Consider the following 24023-nt stretch of genomic DNA (forward strand, 5'->3'; position numbering starts at 1 on the left):
TTCACAGAATTGATTTCTCTGCTACCAGCCTCTGTCACGTATTGTGTGAGCTTGTGACTATTGCAAGCGCGCAGCTGAGAAGTTCTGATTATATTGTCTGCTATATTTACTTCTTGTTTATTAAATCCAGGCAATTGGTTGATGAAATATTGATTAAAATGCGTGGCGCGAGCGACAAATCTCCGACAGTAAACTGATTCTGCTTTGTCTCGGGTAAACAGCTGTTGCGACGCGAGCAATAACGGCCGCGTCCGGTGTAGACGCAGTGTTAAAGCTCATTCTGCCTATAACGCTACGTTACAACATCAAGCAAGCAATATTCCAATAATTTATATAATTATAACACTTTATATAGGGCCATTTTGCATTAAGAGTAGCCTAGTTTCATACATTTTGCTTACTAATTATTTAAAATAGTATAAAAGTACTGTACATATGTAATTAAAAACGTTTTCATTATTATATTATTAATTTTACTTTAGTAAAAAGATCTGAGTTCTTCCTCCACTGGTAGAGATTAGAGGAATTAAGACTAAAAATAGAAGATAATAAGGTTTTGTCAGTGACACTTTTTATATATTTATTGATACAAGTTATGACTAAATTAAAAGACAAAGTCGTTAGTGAAGATTGTGCAAAAGTATTTATAATATAATATAATATAATATAACATGCAATGCAAACTAGTTTGGTTACAGCTCAACTGTATAATTCTCATTCTATCATTCCCCATGCCTCCATTACAGATCTGTGTCACACAAGTGTTTGATCACCACATTTGAGTGATCATTGCAAAACGTGTTTATAAAATATATTTATTCTGTTTATACTGTGTAAAGTACCCATCAAAAGTTTTTACACACCAATAGGAAAGTGTCCAAAATTTTGACTGGTATACTGTACTATAATACACATAAATAATATTGCTACTGTATTATAATATACACATAAATAATATCAGCCGATATATTGGTATCGGGCTTTTTTTACTCCCTAATATCGGCATCGGCCCCCAAAAATCCATATCGGTCGGGCTCTAATAATGGACCCTTTTTGACATTTTCAGGGTTCTCAGACATGGAAGTCGCCATAGCACAAACTTCTATTGTGGTAAACAGGAGATGGCAGTACATATAATTTTTGTATTCTCATTTGCTCCAAAAGAAAAGAAAAAAAAGAAAACAAAAGAAAAAAAAGTCATGATTTTCTTTCCAAAAGAGTCAAAATATATAGGGAGATTTATTACAACAGTCAGAAGAGAGAAAGATGTCATATGCCATCACTTCCTCAGCCATTGTATTAGTGTTAATTATTATTTTTTATTTACTGCCAAGGTATTATAAGCATCCTTCGGATGAAACGTTAAAACGAGGTCCTGACTCTCTCTGGTCATTAAAAATCCCATGGCACTTCTCGTAAAAGAGTAGGGTTGTAACCCCGGTGCTCTGGGCACATTCCACCCATTGGCCCTTGCCAATCATGGCCTCCTAATAATCCCCATCCACTGAATTGGCTCTATCACTCTCTCTCCTCTCCACCTGTAGCTGGTGTGTGGTGTGTGCACTGGCGCCGTTGTACTGTGGCTGCAGTCGCATCATCCAAGTGGATGCTGCACACTGGTGATGGTTCAGGAGAGATTCCCTGATATGATTATAAAGTGCTTTGGGTGTACAGTAGTACTTATGAAAGCGTTATGTAAATGCTTGCTTCATTCATTCATTCACTCACTCACTCACTCACTCACTCACTCACTCACTCACTCACTCACTCACTCACTCACTCACTCACTCACTCACTCACTCACTCACTCACTCAAAGTATAGTGTTATTGTCATGGTGGGTTGCAGGAAGGCAGACGAAGAAGAAGATTAGTTCCAATACAAAGTTTTAATGACAATCCAGAAGACATACAGGCTGAGCAACACACACTGTAGCGATTCTAGCTCAAATAAAGGGAATATAATTTTAATAACTGATCGTGAATATGATCAGGGATCGCATACACAGATTAAAATTACCCGTAAAGGGGATACGTTGCCAATGTATCTGTATGCAGGGTATCCGCGGGGTCTTGAAAAGTATTAAAAGGTGATAAATCAATTTTGGGAAAATTAAGACCCTTAAAAAGTATTAAAAAGTCTTATCACGGCTTTATAAAGTCTTAAATTTTGAAAGTATTTTTTCTAGGGATGCACCGAATATTCGGCCACCGAAAATAGCCCAAAAGTGCATTTTCGGAAAGACTTTTATCACCGAAACAATACGGCCGAAATGTTGTGATGACGCGAACAGAAACCGCGACCTGCACGTGCTTGTCTGAAGCAACCTTTTACTGTCTATGGAAGCAACATGTCTGCGGTGTGGACGTATTTCAGTATATCTGAACCCGCGAGGAGACGGAAGCCTTGTTTATACTTTCGCCTGCCTCTGCAGCGCGAGTCTCCACAGACAGCGCGCGTAACGTTACCTCTCCAAACGGTCGAGGCGTTTATACTTGACGCGCTCGCCGTTGTACTATTCTTTGAAACGACAGGGGACGACTCAAGTAACTGTCCTCTAACCATCAGGAATCGGTGAGAAGAAAGATAAACACGTGACAATGTTTATTTTTTAGTAGCCTACCACCACCAATACAAAAATAATCATGTAAAACCCAGTAAACCCTGAGATTATTACTTGTGACATTACAACAAAATATGTATAGGAATATGTACTAAATTAACGCTCTCTTAAATATTTTCTAATTTCACTAAACATATTTCATTAAGTTTCGTGTACATTTGTATTAAACATGGACCTTTGTTCATTAAAATGGCTTTTTATGCTAGTGTATGCTCATTTTTAAAATGTAATCAACTAATTTAGACGTGCAAACTGGGTGCTGGTGTGATGAGAAGTTCGTGCTCGGCTTTGTTTTTATGAGAGAACATTTAATTTTAAAACCTTTCTGCAGGCCAGCAGATTATTATTTAATGTACACATGAGTGGGGTCAAGTTAAACATTTTAGTTTGAATTTTATTTTATACTGTGCATTGTGCTAAATAAATATTTGCATAATTTGTAATTGATTTATTCTTTGAAAATGTTAATTTATGCAATTGCAATGCCTTGATTTTAGTATTAAGTTTGTACACAGTCATAACCATAAATGCAATGGTACTTATAATTGGCATAATTTCTTTCGGTGTTTCGGTTTTCGGTTTTTCGGCCTTGGGTTCCTCTTTTTCGGTTTTCGGTTTCGGCCAAGAATTTTCATTTCGGTGGATCCCTAATTTTTTCTGAATTAGCTGTCCAACAGTTTGAGTCCCAAAAACATCGTAAAAGTGTGTGAATTTAGTGATTTTTATTTTTTTTAAAACGAAGAACTGAGGCACATGTCAGCATGATTGTTGTTGAGGGTGGAGCAAAGTTTTGTTTTGTTTTTTAATAAACTTTGCTTTAATTTACTATCCCAGCCTATTTGATTTTTTTTTTTATCAGAGTGGTCTATAGTCTTTATCACAAACTAAAACTGTTAAGTTAAAAGTATCACTGTAAATGGTTACAGCTTGAAGTGGCGGTGAGGTATTAAAAAATATTGAGAAGGTCTTGAAAAAGTCTTGAAAAGGTATTAAAATTAACTTCAAGATTCCTGCATATACCCTGTGTATGGACACTTAAATACAATGGATGATAATCAATCCATACAGGTAGGCAAAAATAGATCAATTGTATATATCAATAATCAATCACGTCCTTCGGATGAGACGTTAAACCGAGGCCCTGACCCTCTGTGGTCACAAAAAATCCCAGGATGTCTTTCGAAAGATTAGGGGTGTAACCCCGGCATCCTGGCCAAATTTTCCCAGTGGCCTCTGTCCATCATGGCCTCCTAATTATCCCCATATATACCAATTGGCTTCATCACTATGTCTCCTGTCCACCAGTAAGCTGGTGTGTGGTGGGCGTTCTGGCGCAATATGGCTGCCGTCGCATCATCCAGGTGGATGCTGCACATTGGTGGTGGTTGAGGAGATCCCCCGTTCTATGTAAAGTGCTTTGAGTGCCAAGAAAAGCGCTATATAAATGTAATGAATTATTATTATTATTTATTATTATCACAACGAATTATAATTAAATATTAATGTCAATTGTCTAGAATAGATTCCAAGGAGAATTAATAATTAATTCCCTTGTGGAATTAATTTATCGAATAATCTGTTCGTCCAGCAAACTGAGCGTACGATCTTTCATCAACCCTCAAGAGAAGTTATCCTTATAGATCCTTCTTTCTGGCCATGAAAAATAACTTTCCTGTTTTATAAAAATACTAATTAAAGTATCAACAAATTGTAAAGCTTGTAGCTTATATCGAACATTTAAGGGACTTCGTAATATGAGTGAGTGGAGAGGAGTCTACGATGTCTCTGGAGAGGACCGCAGAGTCCGAAATGGTGTCCGAAAAACAATCTAATCCCAGACATGTTGGCACCGTGCCGGTAATTTAGATTGCCGAGAGTCTGGATTTACATTCACGAGTTCAGAGTGTAAAAGCTTTCTGAAGCTCAAAATTGAGTAAGTCATTGTGATTCCGTCCCGACGCGACAACACTTACACATAACTGTGATTGGAGAGAGAATGAATGTGAGGGACCAACTTATATACCAAACACAAAAGAGGATGATTAATAGAACCCAGCTGGCACATAAACTAATAATGAGGAGCGGGCAAACTGAACAAAGGAACACATGATAATGAAACTAACATAACATAATGGTGACATATCGCCCCCCCCCCCCCCCCCTCTGGGAAGGTACGACCACCCACCGTGGTCGATCAACAGAGGGAGGGCCGGAGGCGGCTTTGGAGGAGGATGATGTGATGGTGAAGGGATGCTGAGAGGCAGACGACACAAAAGGATGGTGATGGTAGGACGACGATCCCATGGCGACGAGAATGGTGGTTGGCCGATGGCACAGACTCAGAGCTCCCCAGTGCTGACAGCCCATGGCGGAGTCGAAGGAGGGAGGAGCCAAGATGGTGTTAAGGTGGCTGACGGCATCTGGGGGACGACCAACGGAGACAGAGCCGGTGGATACACTGGCACAGACCGAGGAAGCTGAGCGACATCGCTGGTGCAGGAGTGTAGCGGTTGGCCGTAAGTCCGTGGTGGAAGTTGTGTGACGACTGACCAAGGGGGAGCCGGTGGGAAGAGGGAATATGGAGGAGCCACTAGACTGAGGGTCTCTGGTGGAGCCGAAGGTGGGAGGAGCCAAGACGGAGCCGACAGGCTGAGATGGCGCAAAGGGATCCGAGGCTGGAGGCGGAGCGCTGCTGGTGGTTGCTCGACCTGCGGCTCGACGTCATTGCAGGGAATTCCCAGAGACGGCGCAGGGCTGCAAGGATCCGGCAGCGATGGGACTGGAGGTCTGGCAGAGCTCTGTGATGGTGGTGATGAAACAAGTCTTAAGATGATAAAGGTAATCATGACACAGTTCATACAGGATAGAGCAAAAAATAATTCCCAGTTCTCACAGTTCTCTTTGGATAATACAGATGAATTAGATATCGGGTGGGATAGGGTGGGAGTTGACAAGTCCCCATCGAAGTCTATCAGCCAGTCCTTCATCTCAGTTCCCTAGGCCGCTTGTGTCGCTCTGGCTCACACCCCTGGTCAGATCCACGCTGAAGCACTGCTTCCGGGGCGATGGTAAGCTCTGTCCTTTTCTCCTCGGGCTCTGGTTATTCGTCGCGGCGGGTGGTGTAGCTCTGTCTGCGGGGGGCCCACATGACTTCTCGGCGGTCGATGGTGGTGAAACAGGCTCTGGGTCTGGCTGTGCTCTAAATCGGGGCGCAACGCTCTCCAGACACCTCACGACGGCTTCCCTCCAACTCAGTCCGGTGGTTTCTGGAAGGTTGATGATGTTGTGGAAGTTCGCCCTGATCCAGAACAGGTTCTTTAAGGTCAAACTTAGCCCGTTCATCCATATTGGGCGGTCCGCTCATCTGTCACGGTGGGTTGCAGGAAGGCAGATTAGTTCCAATACAAAGTTTTAATGACAATCCAGAAGACAAACAGGCTCATCAAGACACACTTACACATAACTGTGATCAGAGAGAGAATGAATGTGAGGGACCAACTTATATATCAAACATAAATGAGGAAGATTAATAGAACCCAGCTGACACATATGAACTAATAATGAGGAGCTGGAAAACTGAACAAAGGAACACATGATAATAAAACTAACAGAACATAATGGTGACAGTTATAAATGTTTATGTTAAAAAAAGTTAATTAAATAAATAAAAAAATTAAAAATGTACTATGTATGCAATGCTGTGGAAACACGTTATCACAGTCTGTGGAAAGGGTCCATATTGGCTTAAACAATAAACTAAATTTAAAAATATGAATTAATTGTTGATATGTAAAATGGATGAAATTATGTATATCAATGTTTAAGTCAAAAATTTGAGATGGCCAGTGATGGTGAATTTTATAGAAAATCAATAATCAGTTATTTATTATTGTCATAAATGACAGAACGCAAGTCTGGTCTTGAAGCTTGGTCTTGACTTTTGTAAGTGGTCATTTGTTTCGTAATTAGTTATTTAGATATCACTTTGATCCAAGCGACTTGTGTCGGGTTCTAAATACACAATATTTTCGTCTGTTATGATAGTCAGTGTCCGATGATGTGATTTTTGAAATTCTTGTCGTGTCATGGACTACAAGTTGATGCACATTCATGTCATTTTGTCGGGACGTCCTGAAGCGTCGCAGACACGGCATCGGTTGTCATTCACTATGACACACTATACGAGATAAAATGATCGATTCTTGCGTCCTGACACTCATTGTCATTTACGAATCACCACGACACTCTGTCAAAAGAATCGTGCTAACATCGGGCTGATATCCTGTAGTCTGAACCAGGCATTACAGTACACTTAGTACAGGGAAAGTCCACCTACAGCAATCTGCCATTAAGTGTCTTGCTTAGGGACACAATGGTTGTTTTTGAATTGCATCTTTCGGTTTCCAGGCAAGATCTTGAACCACTAGCCAACACCACTCAGTGGTGTGGTACAGATGGCCTGGCTGATTCCTTGACATTTATGAGTATCTCATCTTTTGTTCTGCCCCAGCTGTTCAGGATGAGCGTCAGAAGAATAAGGAGCGGGATGGAGACTATGAATTCAGCAGTGCAGCCAATGAGGAGATGCCCGTGGAGAAGATCCTCGAGGCTGAGACAGCGGTAGAGCACAGAACAAACCTGCACTCTGATGCCACTGGTTCAGTGAGTGTACTTACATGCCACTGATAGCTGTGTATTACGCTATTTGTTTGGAAAGTCTACAGAACAAATAACATAACTAAAGAACCTGGCACCTTTCCAGGAGAAATGGGAAATAAGCACTTTGTTGAAGGGTGCAGATGTACTTATATTAGCCAAATAGTATAATTTGTAATTTTATAATCCCAGATATGCATGATTAATCGTTAAAGTCGTCATGAAATCAAATTTTACCATTCGTATTTTTATATGTAATATTGTAGTGTTTATTATAATTGATTTATCTGTGCACTTCATTTTTTTTTTTTATTCATGTACCCTTATAATCTTTAATCAAATACGTTACCCTTCCCTCCCCCTTGAAACTACTTCTCTTCTCTTCCGGTCAAAAACTATTACTAGAGGGCGTGGCTATTGGGGTCTGTCTCGTTTCTGGCCTGCCTCTCAGAAACCTGTTAGTGTCACTGACAGCCAGCAAATATGGTGTTTAGGTGCATTTTTTGGTTGCTCTCCTCACGTCCTCTTTCCTATCCCTAAACAACCTCGTCTTGTGTGCCCGCTGGCTCGAATTCCTGCATTTCGAAGAAGGAGGAATAACGCTGAGTTCGCGTCAGTGTGGAAGGGTGAACTTGACTATCAGCCGCCTCATCTTGGTTCACAGGAGGCTCATATAAACATGGGGTGATTCCTTCCGGAAAATTTGGCTGCTCGTCCTTGTTCTCATCGCACAACTGACTGTAAACTGGTATTCAAATCTGCCTCCATTTTAGCATTAGCAACGCCCAACCTCCAACGATCCAATCAATTCCCGAAGGATGAAATCAAGCCCCGCCCTAAAATTTTTTCTAATTTCAGAAGCCGTTTCACTCGGATACACATCACATCCGTTTCCACAATCTCAACCGTTTCATGATGACTTTAAAAGATCGCGAACTCATTCCTAAATGACAGAGATTCGCCTGTGTCTATTAAACCTTTGACAACACCTGAACATTCTAATCTGATAAAGCAGTCATGAAACACCATCACAAACAGTCTTTTCAACCACACAGTATCATTATTTCTGTCTTACAAATATTATCACAGAAGTACTGGGATAAAAGTTTATAGTTCGGATATAAACTTGTCTACGAAAGGGATCAATATAGAGAAAATCGTTTGAAAGTACCTTGACACTTCAAATAATGATTGTGTCGATTGCATCATTACATGACTAGGTGGCGATGTAAAGATTCACTCGCAACCGGTTGAAAATCGATACAAATGTGTAACGATTCAAGTCGGTTGAAATGTTAAACGAATCGCGATACACGTTTTAAACAGCAGGGCGCGTTTACTGTATAGCCTACTGTGAAGTTGTGAACCTCGCTTTACAGGCACAATAGCAGCGAGCACACACTGGCGTTAAGCTAGCGAGTGTTTTCACTTCATTCATGGAACTTGATCTTGTGTGAGCCAAGCTCAACTTCCATAGGAATGAACTGAAAACGGTCGGTTTGCTCCGCTCGCGCGGCGCCGTCAAACAGTACACATGGCGACGGCAAGCGTAGATGTTGACGTTGACTCATTCAAATCGGAGGTGTGGCGGCATTTTGACTTTCGTAGACTAATAATAATCACCACTGTGAGAAGCACCAGTCACCTCCGTTTTCAAATGAAAATTTTCAATGAAAAGTGTTTCTTTTGCTCTTGCTCCCAATGTTACATTGAGCTTGTTTAGATGCACATTCTTAAACGATTGTTTAACAAGCCAACAATGCGCATGGTCATAGCCTGTGTTCTGCCGGCTTATTCAAGTGTGCTTGTCTTACCATGTAACAGGAAAGTATCCTTACTGCAAATTTAAGCACATCCAGTCAGAGTGAGTGTTTCACGGCGGGTGGAATTTTATTATATACTCCGACTCTTTCCTGACCCAAAAAAATGTAAAATTGTCTTCTCATCTCGTGCAGCCGAAGTAGAAGTGGAACAGCCAAAATGCTACATTTGCAGAAACTGCAAGAGCAGAGAATAGGGGTCTGTACGTCTCCCATTGACATATTGTTTGGGGGAGTTTGCTTAATTTAACAGCACAACCTGCATAACAAATGGAATATTCTTTAGTCAGATTCCTCGTTATTTTGAATGGAAGAAATCACCGGCAGCCACCCTCACTGAGATGCGATAAAAATGTCAGATTCATGAACGAGCTGATTCCTTCCACTGGACCTAGTGAATTGGTTCACAAATTACACTGAACGATTCCTTTGTGAAACGGACTAATCCGATTACAGTGCTTCTCGAGTCAACAACTCACTGATTCAGTGATCCGGTTAAAATGAGCCAAGAACTGGGATATGGTCAGAGCTTGAACGTGTGCGATATGGATGCTGCAAAAAGTAAGTTACTAATGCCAAATTTTAGTTTTGATTATTGTAAATGAAATCATATTTAGGTCATGACTGTCAGTTATTTGTGTAGTGAATTTGCTGTGAAGGGCGAGTTGTTTAAAGCCATTGAAATGCTTGTCTGCATTTTTGTGTCTCCATACGTATGGCAATTTTTGGTAAAATAACTTAAATTAATGTTCATGCATCTTCCCTGCTGCTATAGCTGTTCCAAATGATATAAAACTAGTAAATCTGCATACTGTTCATCTTAAAATGTGAACATATTTTGCCCCATGTGAAGTCTACACATTGTATTGTATTTGTATCCACATATTTAGCTACACATATTTAGTTTTTCTCTTTTAAAAATAAAATACTAGGCCTATATTCACACTTGAATTATCAGTAATTTGATACTAAATTGATATTTTAGTACATTGAAGTTTAATAAATAGTAAAGCATAGTTCATCGATCAGTACTTTTTACTTTTAATATACTTGAGTACATAAAAAATTAAGTACTTTTGTACTTTTACTCAAGTAAAATTGAAAATGAAAAATGCTTTTAATTGGAGTAATATTTTATTAGGGTATCTGTACTTTTAGTCAAGTGCTTAATTTGTGTACTTCGTCCACCACTGCATTTTGACCTCACTGGGGAATAACCCTTTCTTTGTAAAGTCTTGTAAAGGTGGTTTACTTTCTGGGTTATTGGTTTGCATGTAAACCCGTACAATGGGTTATTTCAGTAAGCTGAATTTGGGAGCCATCAGCTTATTGGTGTTCATGTAAACATGCTCAGTGTCAGCAGTCACCTCGAAATGGAAGATGCAGAAGCTGGTAAAAAGGTTTCAGAAATGTATTTGCAAAGTTATGCCAAGCAAAAATTGTTGTCAGTTTCCTACCGGGTGAAAAATCCCTTATTTAAAGCTGTTTAAATGCTGGTATTTCCGGAGCTGGTTTAGAGATTATTATCTTACTCCTAAAATGTCTTTGAATTCTCAGAGTTTGGAGTTGAATATCCCCACACAGACAGATTGACAGGAATGGAGCCCTCAGATGTTTATCAGTTCACAAATTCCCTTTATGTTGTCCATTTGCTCTAACTCTCTCCTCCACTGACTTCTCTGTTCTCCAGTCCAATGATCCAGTCACTAACATCTGCCAGGCTGCAGACAAACAGCTGTTCACTCTGGTGGAGTGGGCCAAGAGAATCCCTCACTTCTCTGAGCTGCCCCTGGATGACCAAGTCATTCTGCTCAGGGCTGGTACGAGCGTCAGACATTCTCACACTCATTTTGAGTTGCAGCTAATATCTGAAATATTAATATATGTAAAAAATTACTCCGCATTCTGAAGATGAATATAAGATTTTTACACAGGACGGATAGTTGGAGAATAGCTGAAGGGAATAGATACAATGATTTAATTGTTACGTATGTTTGTCTTAAAATGCAACACTCATGGCACAAGACCCTAAAAACAGCAAGATGCAATGCACTGACAAAAAAAAGGAGTGGATGAAAAATAGAGCGCTTGGATGAGTTATGTTAAGGGCATACATATCTTAATGTACATGGAAAGTGTTTTACTATATGTATGTGATATTTTTATAACAGGATGGAATGAGCTCTTGATCGCGGCCTTCTCTCACCGCTCCATCAGCGTAAAGGATGAGATTCTGTTGGCCACAGGTCTACATGTGTCCAGAGACAGCACTCACAACCTGGGAGTGGAGGCCTTTTTTGACAGGTCACACTGAACACTGTGTTTTACATCTGTTTAATAATGTAGTATTTTTAGAGGCTTAATGTTCATAATGTCTGTACAGGGAGAGTGCACACAGTGCAGAGGTGGGAGCCTTATTCGACAGGTAATGCCTAACATCTTTTTCACTTATATTTACCTAATGTCTGTGTACCAGTAATTCCACCTTTCAGGTGATTTAGACCTCATTGTATGGTTAATTTTCTCATTTCTTACACATCTGCAGGGTGCTGACTGAGTTGGTCTGTAAGATGCGTGATATGCAAATGGACAAAACTGAACTTGGCTGTCTGCGTGCCATAGTTCTGTTTAACCCAGGTATGCATTTTTTTGTAGATGTTTTTCTTCCTCTAGAATTTATTTAAAGGACAATGTCAATAACAGTTCAATGGATGATATATTTCTGAATTTGTCTTATTTCTTTACATTTGTTACTCTATGTTGATTGATTGTAATTTTTTTTAAAGGGGTTTATAGTCATCATTTACTCACCCTATTGTTGTTCTAAACCTGTGTTTTCCCTTGTGTGGAAAACAAAATAAGATATTTAAAAAAATGTCTCCAATGTTTTTTTTTTGTCTGTACAGTGAAAGTCAGTGTGGTCCAATGTTATTTTGGACACCAGTGACTTTCATTGTATGGACAAAAAAGGTTAAACATTCTTCAAGATAAATTTACATTCTTCTAAATATCAAAACATCTGGTTTGGAATAACATGAGGAAGAGTAAACCACGCCAGAATTTTTTCATTTTTTAGATGAATTATATCTTTAATTACCTGAAAACATGTAAAGTCATGTAAATTCCTTAAACTATGTTCTTTTATCAGGTTAAGGTCAAACAGTTTAAAGGTGAAGTATGTAGTTTCTGCGACACTGGTGACACCTAGCATCGACATTGACAAATACTAAGCATATTTTGCCATCGTTCTTTTGAACTTCACGCCTCCCTCAAATCAAACATCACAGCACAGCCCTTATGGGTGTTTGTGAAGGCATGTCTCAACAGATAAAAGTTGGCTACTTTCAATAAAATAGTGAACAAATTAGGAATACTTTTAGCTGTGATGCTATGTGTCATGAGTAAGCAATTGAGTAGACTAACACTGTCTAGAGCGAATGTGTGTGTTTCGCTTTTTATAAACTCATCCAACACATCTGCAATGGACGCATTTTTAACATAATTTGCCATAACTATTTGAGGCTGTCTACACTTGACACATCAAAGTAAACAATATATAAACTTGTTCATTTGTCTTTCTAAATGGGTGCATGATGATGCTGTATAGGGCTGGGCGGTATGACGGTATATATCGTTACCGCGGTAGAAAATGTCAACCGTAACAGATTGTTTTTATTCCGTGTATACCGCGACATGTAAATAAGTGGCCGTGGTTAACTCCCGTGCAGCGTGCGTGAGACTGAGACATGAAGATTTGTCAAAGAAACATGGAGAAAGCAGATCAAGAGGATCCACAAAGGAATTACGTTTTCTAAAGGGTTGTTGTTAACGTGATATTTTCGGGGGGAAAGGCGCAACCGTCAACTAGAGCAGTGCAGCACCCGTAGCTACAGTTTAGGGGAGTGCACGCTCGCAACGGGGAAAGCATGAAGCTTAGGCTACTTGACAACATATCAACATCGTAAAGGAATAGAAATAACCTTAAATGTATAGTTATCTGCATCTTTCCGTCTCTTATGTATAGTTACTTTTTAAAGGGACACTATGCAGCTTTTTTAGCTTAACTGAACAGCTTCAGAGTTATTGAAATGGTTATATAACTTCTTTCGGGTTGAATGGTGGGCGTCTCGACCCCCCCTGGTGCCTGTGAGCAAAAAAATCCCACTTGCAACTTCGGTGCGGCGGGCCGCGTCAGGAAGTATCGCGTGATATCAGCTCTCGCGATGTAACATATTCCTTTACGGCAACTGCACACATACACACAGGAACAAGGTATAGATGGATGGAGTTTGTCACACTATCGTCATGCTGAGCCGGCATATAAGATGCAGAAAGCTAGGAAAGCATTGTCGGAGGAACAGAGAAAGAGGAAACGGCAGACTGACCGAGCGAGGAGTCGGACACGAGCATAGGCATAATTTGCGGGTGTGTTATGTCCCCATTGAAACTTCTCGCGGCACGGATGTAACGTTACCATTACAAACAAATAAAACATCTCCAGGTAACTCTAGTAGAGCATTCATTTCGTTCGTTTGTTAAATAAGAGGCGATCTGAAATGTGTTATTTTTGAAATCAAGTGACCAAAGTGCTCGTTGCCTCTGCGATCAGTGGTGCAGATAAGTTACAGTGTTCTGTTGTGACGCGCGCCTGAATCCGTTGCGGGGACTGAGAGACTCTCTATATTTTGTTATGGTAAAATCACAAAACCTAATGCACAAAAAACATGTCCCTGCTTGAAATACAACCACTAATAAACAATCGGTTTTGATGAGGAAAATAAACTATACTACTAGTACCGATTAGAACCCAGAACCTCTGACACACTTGGCAAAAGTTCTGCCTCTGGACCATTAAAATTGTCGGATCTATGTATTTAATCACGTGAAAATTCTCACCACTAACAACATATATTATATCTCATTAAACGACAAATTAAACACAATGTACTATTGTATACTATGTAACAGGCCATGTCACGCTCTGAGTGAGTGGTATTTACGACAGTAACGTTAAATTCAAGTACTCCACAGTAACTCTAGGGGTCGCTGTTTGACAAAAACGGGATTTCTGCATAATGCCCCTTTAAACATGAAAATTGCATCCAGCATGACACGCAAGCGGTTGCCATGGTAATGAACAACCTGCTTGTTAAAGCGAATGTATAATCCTGTATCTGAGGCAAAATTACTAAATATGCAGCGTGAGTTATATATTTCTAACTCCAAACAATTGGCCACTGAACCAGCTGATAAAATCTTCCTTTGGTTAATTTGAGTGTCAAGTTGTAATCACGTATCGAATCAATCACATTTTACTGATGCAAAAGACACGCGAGTGCACACGCACTGAGAGGGAGCGCGGTGTGTCAGTGTTCACTGGGCTGTGGTAAAAAAAATGACGCAGTTACAAGGTGTGTATAATTTAAACCACTTAGTCAACACTAACAGTAGCTGCTGTTTGGTTCATACTGCTCCTTCTAGTCACTTCTGAACTTGAACTTCTCTTGATTAAAGCTCCAGGTGACGAGTTGCCAGATATCACAAAAAGAACAAAACAAGCCCCTTAAAAAGACATGGCAAAAATGTACCGGGTAACGCATTTAAACATAACTAGTATTACTAATATCCTACAAAATTAAAAGGAAGTAAATAATTTATTATGAATAGAATAGTTCAATATAAAATATTCAGATATTATAAACTGATTGATGAATAAAGCAATACCATGAGATTGAAAAATTATTCAGGAACAGTATTTAAAGTTTAATTGCACCTATGAGTTGTATTTAATATCAATCAGTTGGGGGCAGTTCATCTAAAAGTTGAGTGTTTTTTGTTTATTATATTAGCTATCAAAATAGTTTACCAAATAAATAATTTACCAAATAAAAGAAAAAGAAAAATCAAACAAGGTGAAGTACTTTTCATTTCTAAAGTATTTGGGTTTATTTATTATACAAATCCCTTATGTCGATTTTTCGAGAATAACTACAAATATAAATAACTATATCGTGAAATATATTGTTACCGTGAAATAAAATTAGTCATACGTGAAACAGAATTTTGGTCATACCGCCCACCCCTAATGCTGTATGGTATTCCATTGTGTCCAGCACGTAGCTTCGCAATGCCCCATTTACTTTGACGTGTTAATGACCTGTTTAATTTTTTAAGGTCTAAATGCAGTGAATTTTTTTCCCCATGTAATGCGTCAGCCATGGTCCCACACCGGCTAAACGCCCTCAGCCTCTGCTACAGTAGCCAGTCCCCAAACTCTTGCTATAGGTTGAGCTGATGAAACAGATGGACAGATCTGAGCGGACTGCTCTCAATGTTTACATGGTGCCTGGAACGCTCAATGTTTACAATTTTGGGGGAGATAAACCCATGAATGGCATACCAATAGTAGTCAGTGACCAATAAACTGGGTTAAGAGAATGTATTTTAACAACAAATCTTACATACTTCACCTTTAAGCCAAACCTGATTGGCACATCTAGATTTGACCCTGAATTCACTGTGCTTGTCAACACCTTGACTGGCATTTTGGCAGGAAAAAAATCAAAGTAATAAATATGTACAGTGAGGAAAATAAGTATTTGAACACCCTGCTATTTTGCAAGTTCTCCCACTTAGAAATCATGGAGGGGTCTGAAATTGTCATCGTAGGTGCATGTCCACTGTGAGAGACATAATCTAAAAAATATATATATACAGAAATCACAATATATGATTTTTTAACAATTTATTTGTACGATACAGCTGCAAATAAGTATTTAAACACCTGTATATCAACTAGAATTCTGACCCTCAAAGATCTGTTAGTCTGCCTTTCAAGTGTCCACCTCCACTCCCTTTATTATCCTAAATTAGATGCACGTGTTTGAGGTCGTTGGCTGCATAAAGACACCTGTCCACCCCATACAATCAGTAAGAATCCAACTACTAACATGGCCAAGACCAAAGAGCTGTCCAAAGACACTAGAGACAAAATTGTACACCTCCACAAGGCTGGAAAGGGCTACGGGGAAATTGTCAAGCAGCTTGGTGAAAAAAGGTCCACTGTTGGAGCAATCATTAGGAAATAGAAGAAGCTAAACATAACTGTCAATCTCCCTCGGACTGGGGCTCCATGCAAGATCTCACCTCATGGGGTCTCAATGATCCTAAGAAAGGTGAGAAATCAGCCCAGAACTACACGGGAGGAGCTGGTCAATGACCTGAAAAGAGCTGGGACCACCGTTTCCAAGGTTACTGTTGGTAGTACACTAAGACGTCATGGTTTGAAATCATGCATGGCACGGAAGGTTCCCCTGCTTAAACCAGCACATGTCAAGTCCCGTCTTAAGTTTGCCAATGACCATTTGGATGATCCAGAGGAGTCATGGGAGAAAGTCAAATAGAACTTTTTGGTCATAATTCCACTCGCCGTGTTTGGAGGAAGAAGAATGATGAGTACCATCCCAAGAACACCATCCCTACTGTGAAGCATGGGGGTGGTAGCATCATGCTTTGGGGGTGTTTTTCTGCACATGGGACAGGGCAACTGCACTGTATTAAGGAGAGGATGACCGGGGCCATGTATTGCGAGATTTTGGGGAACAACCTCCTTCCCTCAGTTAGAGCATTGAAGATGGGTCGAGGCTGGGTCTTCCAACATGACAATGACCCGAAGCACACAGCCAGGATAACCAAGGAGTGGCTCTGTAAGAAGCATATCAAGGTTCTGGCGTGGCCTAGCCAGTCTCCAGACCTAAACCCAATAGAGAATCTTTGGAGGGAGCTCAAACTCCGTGTTTCTCACCGACAGCCCAGAAACCCGACTGATCTGGAGAAGATCTGTGTGGAGGAGTGGGCCAAAATCCCTCCTGCAGTGTGTGCAAACCTGGTGAAAAACTACAGGAAACGTTTGACCTCTGTAATTGCAAACAAAGGCTACTGTACCAAATATTAACATTGATTTTCTCAGGTGTTCAAATACTTATTTGAAGCTTTATCATACAAATAAATAGTTAAAAAAAATCACACATTGTGATTTCTGGATTTTTTTTTTTAGATTATGTCTCTCACAGAGGACATGCACCTACGATGACAATTTCAGACCCCTCCATGATTTCTAAGTGGGAGAACTTGCAAAATAGCAGGGTGTTCAAATACTTATTTTCCTCACTGTATATATATATATGCAAACATTTTTAGTATATCCTCTCAAGGGACAATACTATAGAACTGAAACTTGGATATATTTTAGAGTAGTCAATGAGCTGCTTGTATAGCAGTATATATTTACTGTCCTCTGAAAATAACTCAACATACAGCTATTATTGTCAAAATAGCTGGCAACAAAAGTGAGTACACCCTAAGTGATAATAGCTGGATTGTCGTTTAACTATGCAAAGCCACATGTCCTATTCATAATTTTCATGTTTTTGTCTGCTTGACAGGACCATACAAATGTTGGATCTTGTATTAGAGCAGTTACAATTTGTGCTTCGAGTACAATTATCTCATACTGACCACTGGATGTTCAACATGGCGCCTAATGGCAAATAACTCTCTAAGGATTTGAGAATTAGAATTGTTGCTCTCCATAAAGTTGACCTAGGCTATAAGAAGATTGGTAACACCCTGAAATTGAGTTACAGTACAGGCCAGGGTCATACAGAGGTTTTCCAAGACGGGTTCCACTCGGAACAGGCCTCGCAAGGGTCAATCAAAGAAGATGAGTCCTCGTGGTGTGCGTCAGGTGCAGAAGCTGGCTTCAAAAAACAGACGCATGAGTGCTGCCAGCATTGCTTTAGAGGTTGCAGAAGTGGAAGGTCATCTTGTCAGTGCTCAGACCATACGCCACACACTGCAATAAGTCAGTTTGTATTAGTGTTGTCAAAAATATCGATATTTCGATAAATATCGATACTGAAATATCTGAACGGTACCAATACTAATTTCCCGAAGTATCGATACTAGCCGAGCGGTCACTTTCACTTCTCTTCAAAGGTGCGTTGACAAACACCACACGTGACGCACTCGTCTCATTCGCTCTGGTTAAATAGCAAAAGTGAAGTGAATGGAAAGATGGCGAGGGCAGCGCCCCCTCGACCGGCTTTGGTTGATTGATAAAGAACACCGCGAGCGGGCATGCCGGAGAATAGCGCGGACACGAGCTACACACCGCGAGCGGGCATGTCGGAGAATAGCGTGGACACGCGAGCGTGCTGCGGGCACCCAACAGATTGTTTGACTATCAATAATCCCTCACATTTTTTAAAATTATTGTATAGGTGAAAACAGACTTAAGGAACAGGCTCCAGGGGTACCATTTAGCAGCATATGCTCAGCATCACGGGTGTTTGTTGTTTGGACAGACCTGCCCCCACTGCTAAAAAAAAATCCTAAAGGAAACACTGTAACTCTTCTCATTTGAACTTTTCTGAAACATTAACCAAGATGGCCTAGTATTGTTGTTGATATGAGTCTGTGTTGTCTCATTTTTTTCACCGTAATTCTTAAAGTTAACCTACCGGTAATCTGACTGAGGAATCTTAGACTAGTAAATATTGTAACTGTGGTCAAATGTAAATTAACTTGTGCCTATTTAACTTTATTCAAAAATTATTATTTAATTCTGCAATTTGCCTTCATTAGCGATTATCATCAATTTGTTAGCTAGAAAATGGCATCTCTGAATTCAATAATGAAATGCCTTTAACTGAAAATTGAATGTTTAATCTTATTATTATACATTACTGACACTCTATCCTCCAATTTGATACTGTTAAGTGCTTTTTTGTTACAGTATATTTTAATCTTTGATTAAAACAGTAGGTAATAAAAATACATCATGTTAGATCTGGTCCAATTAAAAAATATTAACAAATAGAACTCAGGACATTTTTGTTCATGTAAAATATACCTCATTGTCATGTTCTAGACTTGTTATATTTAGCTTTAAATTAAAAAAATACCCCCTTAATTTTGTGGCAGTTTTTCATAAAACTGCATGAGTGCTGCTGGTACTGGGGAGCTGAGCTTCATTGAGGGAAACATGGATTCCAACATGTACTGCGACATTCTGAAAGCAGAACATGATGCCCTCCCTTCAGAAACTGGGCTGAACGGCATGATAACGATCCCAAACACACCGCAAAGATGACAACTGCCTTGCTGAGGAAGCTGAAGGTGAAGGTGAAGGTGATGGAGTGGCCAAGTATGTCTCCAGACCTAAACCCTATTGAGCACCTGTGGAGCGTCCTCAAGCGGAAGGTGGAGAAGTGCCATGTGTCTAACAGCCAGCAGCTCCGTGATGTCATTATGGAGGAGTGGAAGAGGATCCCAGAAACAACCTGTGCAGCTCTGGTGAACTCTGTCCAGGAGGATTAAGGCAGTGCTAGATAACAATGGTGCTCACACAAAATATTGACACTTTGGACACAGTTTTGACATGTTCACTTAGGGTGTACTCACTTTTGTTGCCAGCTATTTTGACAATAATGGCTGTATGTTGAGTTATTTTCAGAGGACAGTAAATATATACTGCTATACAAGCAGCACATTGACTGCTCTAAAAAAAGTTTCATTTCTATAGTATTGTCCCTTGAGAAGATATACTAAAATGTTCGCTGAAATGTGAGAGGTGTACTCACTTTTGTGAGATACTGTATATTGTGCATGCCTTTGACATCAAAACTGGAGAAAAACCCAAAGTGTATGCTGAATATTTCCAATATTTCTTAGATGCCAAAGGTCTGACCAGCAGCAGTGAGGTGGAGCTTCTCAGAGAGAAAGTATACGCGTCCCTGGAGTCCTATTGCAAGCAGAAGTATCCAGATCAGCAGGGGAGGTGAGTGTTCTGTACTGACATGGGGCCAATTCACCAATAGCCTACGCAGTATTTCATCACCAAAAGTTTTATTCTCTAGACACCTCCAATCCAGTTTAAGCAGGTGCTGATGCTCTGAAAAATCACATTTGTATTGTGCATACAAATAAATTATGCTATTGGACACAATTCAGTCTTTGCCCACCTTTTCACTGACCCTCATAACTAAACGGGTGTTGTGCCTTTTAAACTAGTACATGTAAATGACCTCTTTTATGATTGACTGACCTTTTTTCTATGTGAAATCCACAAGCGTAGTTCACACTGTCGTTCATAAAAGTCATGAACAGTCATTTGTTACCGTGCTCCTGGTTGTTAGGGAGACGCCCCCAAAAATCTGCCCCCTTGCTTACTCACAGGTTTGCCAAGCTCCTCCTCCGGCTTCCTGCGTTGCGTTCCATTGGCCTTAAGTGTCTGGAGCACCTTTTCTTCTTTAAACTGATTGGAGACACCCCCATTGACACTTTCCTAATGGAGATGCTGGAGTCGCCCCACTAACTGCGGCAGAGGAAGATTGGGAGACAGGGTTTTTCTACCCTAGGTCCTGGAGATAACTGTGACTGCACTTTTTCTTCCCAGGGGAATTACAGCGATTGGTCAGCCTCTGGTCTGGGGGTATTTTTTTCATTTATGTCTTTTTTTTTCTCTCTTGACTGTCTCTTAAGTGCACCATAGAATCTAGAGACCCAAACCTTGCCATGAAAAATTATTGGTGCTACATTTCAACAGTAAGCTAATTATATATATATATATATATATATATATATATATATATATATATATATATATATATATATATATATAAAACTCAATGTTTTTAAGTATGGAAGCTCCAGTTACCTGACTGGTTTAGATAAGTGGGGTTTACATTTTGATAGATTTGAGGCTTTTAAAACACTGTGGATGATAAGCTTTAATCATATGTAAGTGTGCTACACCATCTCTTAAGTTTCGGTGCTTTCTTCCTGTACGGATAATTTATTTTCCCCCGACCTGTAAGGACTGGTCAAGTGGGTGAATAGATGAATTAATTAATTAATTCGGTATTATTGATTTAAATTGACATTTACTTTGCTAGCACGAGAAATCTGGCAAAGAAATCTATATGCAATGAAGCTTGAATTGATGCAAAACAGAAAAGTCTACAGTCATGGTCAGAATTGATGGCACCCTTGGTAAATATGACCAAAACTAGCTGTAAAAAATAAATCTGCATTGTTTATCCTTTTGATCTTTCATTAAAAAAATTGGCAAAATTCTAACCTTTCTTTGAAGTAAAAGATTTGAAAGTGGGGGGGAAATCACATTATGAAATAATTTGAGTAAAATATCTCTGAAGGATATTCCCATTAATATTTACCTTTTTTTTAGCACACCAGGGTGACTAGGAACATGAAATTGTCCAGCCATGACTTCTTGTTTCACAGGAGTTTAAATATAAGGAAACTCAAATGCCAAATTCCCTTAATCATCCTTCACAATGAGTAAAGCCAAAGAATATAGTTCTGATGTGCTTCAAAAGATTGTTGACCATCACAAAATAGAAAGTGGCTGTAAGAAAATAGCTAAAGAATTGAAAATCCCCATTTTGATCATCAGGGCAATAATTAAGAAGTTTCAATTAACTAAAGATGTTAGGAATCTGCCAGGAAGAGGACGTGTGTCTATATTGCCTTAATGGACGGTGAGGAGGAAAGTTTGAGTGGCCAAAGACTCTTCAAGGATCACAGATGGAGAATTGCAGAGATTAGTTGAGTCTTTGGTGTCACAAAGCCTATAAAATAAAAATCAAACAACCCCTACATCACCACATGTTGTTTGGGAGGGTTTCAAGAAAAATCCTCCTCGCTCATCCAAAAACAAACTCCAGCAAATTCAGTTGTCAGACACGACTGGAACTTCAAACGGCACAGGCTTCTGTGGTCAGTTGAAACTAAAAAAAGAGCTTTTTGGCAGCAAACACGCTAGATGGGTTTGGTGCACACAAGGATAAAAAGTACCCCATGTGTACAATTTAATAAACCGTTGGATCTTTAATGTTGTGGCCATATTTTTCTGCTGGAGGTCCTGGACTTCTTGTTCAGATACATGGCATTGTGGATTCTATCAAATATCAACAGATAAAAAATCAAAACCTGACGGCTTCTGCTAGAAATCTTATAATGGGCCGTGGTTGGATCTTCCATCAGGACAAACATCAAAATCAACACAAAAATTAGTTACGGAGCACAAAATGAAGCTTCTGCCATGATTGTCCCAGTTCCCTGACCTGATGAGTGTGCTGAACTGAAGAGAAGAAGCACCAACATGGATCTGGGAATCTGAAGGATCTGGAGAGAATGGTCTCTGATCTCTTGTCAGTTGTTCTCCAAACTCATCAGGCATTATAAGAGAAAACTCAGAGCTGTTATCTTGGCAAAAGGAGATTGCAAAAAGTATTTAATAAAAGGGGGCCAATAATTGTGGCCAACGTGTTTTGGAGAAAAATAATTATTTCATAATGTGATTTCCCCCCCACTTTCAATTCTTTTACTTCAATGAAAGGTTAGAATTTTGCCAATTGTTTTAATGAAAGATCAAAAGGATAAACAATGCAGATTTATTTTTTTACAGCCAGTTTTGATCATATTTACCAGGGGTGCCAACAATTCTGACCATGACTGTAGATGTTTAATCTCCAAATAATTCTTTTTTTTACGTGATATTGTGCAATGTTAAGCCTAAATCCAGAGGTGGACGTGAGGGAAATGCAAGCATTCTTTTTATTATCTCACGCACTCATTTTATTATCACGTCATGAGTGCCTAACAGACATATGCTTGATTTTTGTTTTTTTTATTTAACATTTGACAGAAGACAGGACAAACAAAAAGATGAATCTCTGTTCACATCATCAGCAGTGATCGTACGAAGCAGGTCAATTTATTTGGTTCTCTTTTTGTTTTGCCTGAAGTGTCCAGGCTGAAATTGTCTTAAACCTGCATTGGTTTTATTAGTTAACTGTCAGTTAATAATACACTCTCTTCTCTTATCACATATCAGGTAACTGTATAAGAGTGATAATTCCTTAAGTAAACTGCACTACACAAAAATAAATGTCATTCCTTTTTTTTTTGACCAGTGTCAGATTTAAAAAAAAAAATATACTACTTTGGTGCTTCGGAATCGACATTTGGGTAACACTTTATAATAACTTTCATTAATAAATCATTAAAAAAATATTATATAATGCTTAACAGATAAGTTAATATTATTCATATTGTTAGAAATATGAGATGATGTGCTTGTTTATGTAATGTTATTAAACATTACATAATGGTTAGCAGATCATCATTTAATGCAAATTGTTATGATTACAAATGTCATTAAACGTTCAATTCATATGATCATGCACTTTTTAAAAATCTACAAATGATTTTGACAGATGGTTTTCAATGATTAAAAGCTCCATTAATAAATCATATAAGATAATGTGCCTGCTAATGTTTACTAATGAACTTATTAAACATTACATAATGATTAACATATAATTTTGCATAAATTAAAAATACTTACAAATGTCATTCACATGATCATGCACTTTTTAATAATCTAAAAATGATTTAACAGATGTTATACGATTAAAAGCTTATTTGTTAATGCACATTTGAATGCTAGCTAGTTTAAATGTCATTAAACTTTAGTTCATATATTACCTAATGCACTTTTTTACATTTACAAATGTTGTGGAAAAAAAATAGTTTAGTCTTTTTAATATATATATATAAGCGTAATATATCCTATTCCACGTTCAAGCGCACTTATAAAACTTCCATACGGATTACATTTTTCAGAGAGAATGTTGTTTTCAATTTTAATTGGTTCATTTAAAAGTAGACATTTCAAGCTTTCTATAGATATATTTCTCGTGTCTAAAAGGCAAGTAGCCTATAGGCCAAGTTTTGATTCATTTTTGTGACGCCTGCAGAAGGCGGTGAAGGCGGCAGAAAGTGCATCCTGTTTGTTTACTTTATTTTACAAAAGCACAACATTTTGTTGTTATTGTG

The 24023-nt window shown here is 39.0% G+C and overlaps 1 protein-coding gene and 1 long non-coding RNA gene across 4 annotated transcripts in view; both read left to right on the forward strand.

The window, feature by feature from the left end:
- rxrbb (retinoid x receptor, beta b) overlaps positions 1–21116 on the forward strand; it is a 37853-nt gene extending 16737 nt beyond the window's left edge. For all 3 annotated transcript variants that reach the window (XM_056234479.1, XM_056234481.1, XM_056234480.1), the window contains exons 5-11: positions 7133–7284; positions 10789–10918; positions 11270–11402; positions 11482–11523; positions 11644–11735; positions 19833–19938; positions 20337–21116. In XM_056234479.1, coding sequence (XP_056090454.1) covers positions 7133–7284; positions 10789–10918; positions 11270–11402; positions 11482–11523; positions 11644–11735; positions 19833–19938; positions 20337–20475 — 794 coding nt within the window. In that variant the 3' untranslated portion in view covers positions 20476–21116. The remainder of the gene's footprint in view (positions 1–7132; positions 7285–10788; positions 10919–11269; positions 11403–11481; positions 11524–11643; positions 11736–19832; positions 19939–20336) is intronic.
- On the forward strand, positions 15976–17125 carry LOC130070180 (uncharacterized). The gene is made up of 2 exons (XR_008803851.1): positions 15976–16093; positions 16490–17125. It is a non-coding gene; the product is annotated as an uncharacterized LOC130070180 (long non-coding RNA).
- Positions 21117–24023: the final 2907 nt, after the last annotated feature.

Source organism: Rhinichthys klamathensis, unplaced genomic scaffold (genome assembly GCF_029890125.1).
Source record: "Rhinichthys klamathensis goyatoka isolate OS25496 unplaced genomic scaffold, OSU_Roscu_1.1 h1tg000395l_1, whole genome shotgun sequence".
In the NCBI taxonomy this organism is placed as follows: Eukaryota; Metazoa; Chordata; class Actinopteri; order Cypriniformes; family Leuciscidae; genus Rhinichthys; species Rhinichthys klamathensis.